This window comes from Oratosquilla oratoria, chromosome 44, assembly GCF_046742065.1.
Source record: "Oratosquilla oratoria isolate Oo_2021 chromosome 44, ASM4674206v1, whole genome shotgun sequence".
Lineage (NCBI taxonomy): Eukaryota > Metazoa > Arthropoda > Malacostraca > Stomatopoda > Squillidae > Oratosquilla > Oratosquilla oratoria.
This window is the reverse complement of record NC_134820.1, coordinates 13,768,342-13,775,841: the sequence shown is the minus strand read 5'-3', so window position 1 is coordinate 13,775,841 and position 7,500 is coordinate 13,768,342. Positions and strand designations below refer to the sequence as shown.

At 41.6% G+C, this 7,500-nt stretch overlaps 1 protein-coding gene across 1 annotated transcript in view; it reads left to right on the top strand.

Moving 5' to 3' along the window:
* The window catches only part of LOC143022281 (CUB and sushi domain-containing protein 3-like), a 40,166-nt gene that overhangs the window by 22,937 nt on the left and 9,729 nt on the right, over positions 1–7,500 (top strand). The window contains exons 15-16 of the mRNA XM_076180424.1: positions 307–486; positions 2,082–2,264. Coding sequence (XP_076036539.1) covers positions 307–486; positions 2,082–2,264 — 363 coding nt within the window. The remainder of the gene's footprint in view (positions 1–306; positions 487–2,081; positions 2,265–7,500) is intronic.

The following is a 7,500-nucleotide window of genomic DNA, read 5'->3' as shown; positions in this document are numbered from 1 at the left end:
TCTATTCATTCATTTATTCATTCTATCACTTTTTTGTTATCTCATCTCTTCAACACGATCCCTTCTTTCCTCGGCCCTGGCCCTTTTCTATCCTCTCCTTTTCCTCCTCTTCCTCCTCCTTCTCTGCCGCCTCCATCCCTAGCAGGCACTTCAAAGGTTCATTTCGATTCCTGGCATCTGTCAGCGACTGACTGTCACTTGCTCCGGCTGCCCGAGAACCCCCGTGGGGCAAATGTGAAGGTTTCAGCAATGAGGTTCCCGGCGCTTTCCATGTGAGCTCACCCGCCTTTCCTTTCTTTTGCACAGTCGTGGATTGTGGACCCCCAGAGAAGATCCATCCGGTGGAGATCCGCCTCCTGAGCAACGTGACTACCTTCGGCGCCATCGCAGCCTTCGAGTGTCCTCTCCACTGGCGCCTTGAGGGCCGCCCTCGACGCTACTGCCAAGAAAACGGCACTTGGCAAGGGGAAACCCCCCACTGCGTTGGTAAGGACAATAAACTTATCAGGAGGTTCTGGAGCATCCAGGCGGCAGGGCAGGGGCGGGGCCAACAAACCTTTAATTCCATGAAAAACTAAGCATCCGCACAGGCCCCCGAATTACTAGAATCATCCAAACCCCCTCTTTTGGAAGAGTTCTGGAGGTTCATGTTTTCAAGGGAGAGAGTGAGGGGGTGTCACATAATTTGTTGGTAGAAGGGAAAATGAGAGTGGAGGAAATGTGGAGGAGGAGGGAAAGGGAGGTAGAGAAGAGCTAAGAGTAAACAAATCTAATGAGAAGGATAAAGGAGAAGAATACCAGAAGGTAAGAGAGATGTGAGAATAAAAGGGAAACAAGAGAAAAAGAAAAATTAGTATGTTTCGAGGAGGAAATGATAAAGATGATAAAGTGTAAAAAAGGGAATTTGGGGCAAGGAGACTGGAAGGTAGCAGAAGGAGACACAGCAGATGAAGAAGTGAAGGCGGTGATGGAAGAGAAAAAAGCGAGCACATGAGGATTGGTTGTAAGGTAGAATTAGGGAAGCATAAGAAAGATGATTAGTGAGAGTGGAAGGAAATGGAAGGTGATCCAGTTGTTTTCTGGTGACACTGTGTTTGTGATGGAGTCATAGGAGAGTCTAAAGCAGCTACGAGTAGTGCCGGAGTATGGGAAGGTATACAAGAGGAGAAACTTGATAGTAAATATGGGCAAACGTAAGGCGTTGTGATGTACATGGGGGAAAGGGTAGCAGTGAGTTAGAGGTAAATCTTAAAGGAGAGAGGCTAGAGGAAGCAAAGAGTTTTAAGTGTTTGGGGTCACATGTAGCAGGGAATGGAGGAGTGAGGTGGAGGTAAACTGTAGGGTGAGGGAAGCGAGCAAATGACTTGGAGGAATTATATGTCAGGAAATCTAGAGATGAATGGAAAGAGAGGAGTATGAAGAGTTAGTCGTGCCTATGACAATGTATGGAACAGAGACTTGGGATTTAAGAAAGCCTGATAGGAAATTTTTAAATATGTTTGAGAAGTATGGTGGGATAGATTGAGTGAGATATAAAGTGGTGATGCGGAGAGTGGTGATGGAAAAGGAGCTGGTAGATAGGGCTGGTTAAGGAATATTGAGATGGTTTGGATATATAGAAAGTATGCGTGAAGAGACACTAGCAAAAATAATGTGGAAGGCAGAGGTGGATGGGGTAGACTTGTGAGGAAGACCGAAAATGGAATGAACGTACTGAGTGAAAGGTCCCTCGGATAAAAGGAAATTGCCTGTTGAGCAGGGAAGGGAGAGTGGAGAGGAGTTGTGAATGGATGATAGAATGACATAACCCAAAGGGATTTCTCCTCTGTTTTTCAATATTATTTGTGAGTGGACGAAAGGAGGGAAGGAGTTCAGTCACGTAATGAAGCAGTGGGGGGAAACTAGCTTCGACTCTCGGGCCCTGTCGCGGAGGTGCTGTCTCTTGCTGCATTGCTTCTTACCCGGGGAGTGGGAAGGGGATAAGGATGACCCTTCATCCTCAAGGAGTTAAGATAACAGAGAAAACAAATGTATATATATATATAATCCAGCCATTCATTATTGTCATTCTTTTCCTGCAGAGCAACTTTGTCCTGTGATCGAAGTTTCCGAACTGTCAGAGGGGCTCCAAGTAGTACTGGAAGACCGCAGAGTCGGGTCCATAGCCACCTACTCCTGCGAAGCCGGCCGCACACTGGTCGGGCAATCGGAACGCGAGTGCGGCACTCACGGCAGATGGACCTCGGCAACGCCTCGATGTGAAGGTGAGTTACTTAGGGACAACCTTTAGGAAGACGGGGGAAATGTGGTACATAGCACCGATACAAACATTTCCATGAAAATATCGAAGGAACGAGGAAGTGTCTAGTATTTCGCGGAAGATTGGGGTTGAATGGAAATTGTGATCTTTTTTCCCATAGACAAGTGGACGCTTTCCCTAACAACGGGGGTTCCATGGATCTTGGCGACAGCTCTAGTAAAAAGAGAAGTACCATATATATACATACATATATATATATATATATATATATATATATATATATATATATATATATATATATATATATATATTTATATTTATATCTACGAGGATGAGTTTATGTAGAAATTATTAGGGAAAATAATAACATTAAATCTATGATATATATATATATATATATATATATATATATATATATATATATATATATATATATATATATATATATATAATATATATATATACATATATGTAGTTTACGTAGAGTTTATATAGAAATTATCAGAGATAATAACAACAGCCAGAGAAGAACGTCGTGCTCGACTCCTGGTGTAACGTCAAGGTGACATGAATCGTAGGTTTGATGCCGCCTAACGTCAAATGACTTTATTCAACCATGCGGGTAGAGACTAACACATAGACTTGGGGTGGGCAACTGTTGGCACGCGTGCCAAATATGTCACGCCAAACTACTTTTCTCCGGCACGCGAAGTCAGGCTCATCCGAGAAAATAATAAAATAAATTAAACGCCAGCTTCTTTGCTGAGTTTTGTATTTCAACTCAACAGAATATGATTTAATCAATTATGAACACACACACACACACACACACACACACACACGCACACACACACACACACACACAAACACACACACACACACACATACACATATTCATAACAACAACTATGAAGCCTGGTTTTATGTACTATTTAGTTGCAACATTCGCCAGGTGGTTAGACGCGGCATGATTCCTTTAACACAAATTGATATATTTTTCATGTTTCATAAATAATAGAATCATCAGTAAGCAAAATCCATGTTCAGCTCCATGAGGGCCGAAACTTGAATATAAACAAGATACAAATGTCATATCATAGAAGGCTCTAGTTATCTAAAGTGATTACATCATTTTCAATTACCTTTTTAAAGATTGTATACCAAAAGTTAGTGAAGCCTGTTGTTCAGCATATTTTCCATAATAATAAGTTTCTGTTAAAACTATGTGAAATTAAAAACGATTGTCTACTTACCTGCTGATTTTAGAAACTGAGCCTTTGAATTGTGTGACTTGATATGACAGATAGAATTGCACATAAAGGCAAATACGAACTTTGAGTAAAAATTCATTCATTAATTTTACATTAAGTTAATTTGACATAACTTACAAATTACACTTACTATATGTATTTTTTTATTTTACCGCTCCTGTGTGTTTTTTTTTTGTTTTTGTTTTTAATACTTGAAAAGGTTCACCCAATACTTAAAAGATAGTAGATAATAGCAAGTTCCCAACAATATCTGTTGGCACGTAAGGAACTTTTTCAACCGAAGATTGGCTGATTTTGGCACGTGCCCGAAGGTTGTCCGCTCCTGATATAGACAACCCTGACTTCTGACTGATCTTTCGCCCCGATTTTCGGCTGATCAAAAATATCCTGCGTCACACGAAAAGAAAAGGAAGAAAGGTTATAATAATACATCAGGTATCTAGCCGCACCAACAAATTGATCTTGATCCTTCATCTGCTGATGATTTTCCTCACTTAAGCAAAACCACCCACCCTGCAGCGTTCGACACAACAAGATTAATGAAGCACGCCATGTCGAGGGACTGCCATTCTATTGAGTCCAATGAGAGATCCCTCATACATATAAATGAAATCGTCTAGCGACAGCTAAAATAAAACATAAATGTTGACCATCGTAGCAAAGGACCTATCCAAGATAGATATCAACTCAGTGAGTTTAGAATATTTTCCTCGGGTAATCAAAAATCGCCCGATGGTAGATAAGCACGAAAACTGCGTCTACGAAGCCGAAGTATTTCCCTCAGTTGTTCAATGGATCGTCCGGATGTGAATGCCACAGCGAAAAGGTCATGGTAGTGTCACAATGAATGTCTGCACATGTGCCGGACACTAATGGCTGTTGCTGTCATGAGGCAACCCACACTGGAAGCCCTCAACCGACATGTCGGAGGGAGCGGATGTAGGTTACCCCACCACTACACGTGTCGCACCAATACTATAGTAGGGAATTTCCCGTGACCTTCCTGTGACGCGTGTGTTTTGATTCCGTTTCGCAACGCATGGACTTAGGTTTAAATTGCAACGGCTACTGATGAATGACACTTGTCTTAGAATTCTGAGATGGTAAGCCATACATACGTCAAAATGACAAATTCCTCGTACTGTAGTGAAATGTACATAACCCTTACTCCATATAAGGAGTTCGCAGATTCACAACGTATATCTACCTTTAGCCTATCCCAAACTCATTCAGAAACCTTTCTCTCCCCCCCCCTTCAACTTAGCTCCTTGTGAATGAAGGATCATCCCTACCCCCCCACACTCACTCAGATGCAATACAACAACTACAGCAGGACTCAAGAGTTTACCCCACCATCTCATTACATTGTCACACACACACACACACACACACACACACACACACACACACACACACACACACACACACACACACACACACACACACACACACACACACACACACACACACATACACACACGCGCACACACACACACACACACACACACACACACACATACACACACACGCACACACACACACACACACTACAAAAAATGGCACCTACACTTGCAAACCTATCATACGAGGAAAGATTGGCTGAACTGGAGTTACCGACACTGGAGCAAAGAAGAGAGAGAGGTGACCTATTGACCATCTACAGAATCATGAAAGGCGCAGAGATACTTTATAGAGAGGACTTACTTTACTGGGACAAAAGAAACACAAGAGGACATGGAAAGAAAATAAAAAAACATAGCTATAGAAGAGAACTGAAGAAAAACAGTTTTCCACATAGAGTTTTGGACACTTGGAACAAACTGGATAATGAAATAGTATGCGCAAAAACCATTCATGAGTTTAAAAGCAAACTAGACACTGCGAGATACAATGGCGGGACACCACGAGCATAGCTCCCCTTCCCGCAAAATACAACTAGGTAAATACTAGGTAAATACACACACACACACACACACACACACACACACACACACACACACACACACACACACACACACACACACACACACACACACACACACACACACACACGCACACCTACATCCGCCCCGACTCGGTGGCGCGGTTGGTAGAGTCCCAGACTGTCACTACGGCGGTCCGGGTTCGATTCCTGCCTAGGGCTGAAATAATTTCAGTATCGCTGCGCTTCGAGTCGTTACTCCAAGTCTCGTGGGTGGGGAGTTGGGGTGGGGTGCGTGTAAAGCCACTGCATTACCCATAGATCGATCATTCGAAATCTGAGCTCTCTTCCGGGAGGGAAATAGCTGTCAATCGCGAGTCCAACACGTGATCCAAAGACCAGGGTGAATACACACACACACACACACACACACACACACACACACACACACACACACACACTCTTTCAGGCCACTATCTCTTCTCCTAATGAATGTAGAATTGCTGTGACTCTTGTTCACTAGTTTTTCGCATTTCTAAATATCCAGTTTGAGTTCCCGTCAAGTCCATGGGTTTTCCTCGCATTCGACGCCACTGCGTCACACAACGCGTGTGACCCATTCATTCGAAAGATTTTTGTGAATGGGAACTCCAGTATGGGAGGAAGGCACCGATAGTCCTGAGGGGGCTTGGGAGGGTCTCAGGGTGGCCGAGGTCTGGGTAAACCCGACCTACAGATCACAACAACAAAAACTCCTGAGGTGTTTGTTGAGGAAATCCCAGCAAGATCAAAAGACCTCCGGAGAGATTGGGAGAGCCCCTTGAGTGAGGAAATTCTTCTGTGATATGAAAGGTCTGATAGCTGAGGATGGTCCTCGTAAGGAGGAAAGTCCTCAGGTTTTGCTGAGGCGGCCTCACGTCAGGCGACTTTATTTGCCGAAAATGCTAGTAGGTGGGGGTCGAGTTGCTACCCAAGCCTCGGCTGCATAAGATCGTCTGGCAGCAACTTGAGACAGATCGTGAATACTAGTGAAAGAAGTGAAGCTTTTAAGAGTTTCCTAACATTATACGATTTTATTCAACCTAGTGAAACTTCTCCATCCATCAGTGGGTTAGTAGTAATGCCTTCAGTATAGAAACATGAGATTTTGAGGATGTAGAGCGTATAAGGTGGTGTGGAGGGGAGTGAAATGGGTAGGAATAGGTACGTGACTGCTTTAGCTACCTCCCTCACAAGGGAGAGAAAGATCTTGTTATATAGATAGATATAAAAAAATATTTCAAAAGGGGAATTTTGATGTGGGTTTTTCATTGTCTGAGAGTTTTTAAAGACTTCATGAAAAAGGAGAACTATATTTTTTTTAAACTAAAATCCTCCTTTTGAGCTGAACCATTGTAATCGTTCCTCATTTAGAATTTATGGACAACTAATCCTGAAAGCTCTAGGAAACATAGACAAAACAATTGAGTGCTTAGATTTGTATGTGGGGAATAAGAGTGCACGTATAAAAAGATAGTGCTTGGTTCCTGTAAACATCAAACTCAAAATGTATAATAGAATATAAATATATATATCTTACTATCTAGTTCTAATTAATGTCTTGGTATACGCAGTCTATTATCCACTACATATGTATGTACGTATGTATATATATATATATATATATATATATATATATATATATATATATATATATATTTATATATATATAAATATATAAATATATATATATATATAGTATATAACACCATGATGACAACTCACAATTTTCTTGCTAACTTGTTCAATACTGCGAACAAGGCGACGTATTTCAAGAGGCAATCTGTGTAGAAGATCAGCAAAGGACATTTCAACACCGAGGCAGGATAGCCAAACTAGTAGATATTTCGGTGCCAACGTTTCGAAGCTACGCAACTTCATTCTCAAGGCAAAATAATACATACAATAGTTACATGTATTTATGTATGTATGTATGTATGTATGTATGTATGTATATATATGTATGCATATGTGTATGTATGTATGTATGTATATATATGTATGTATAT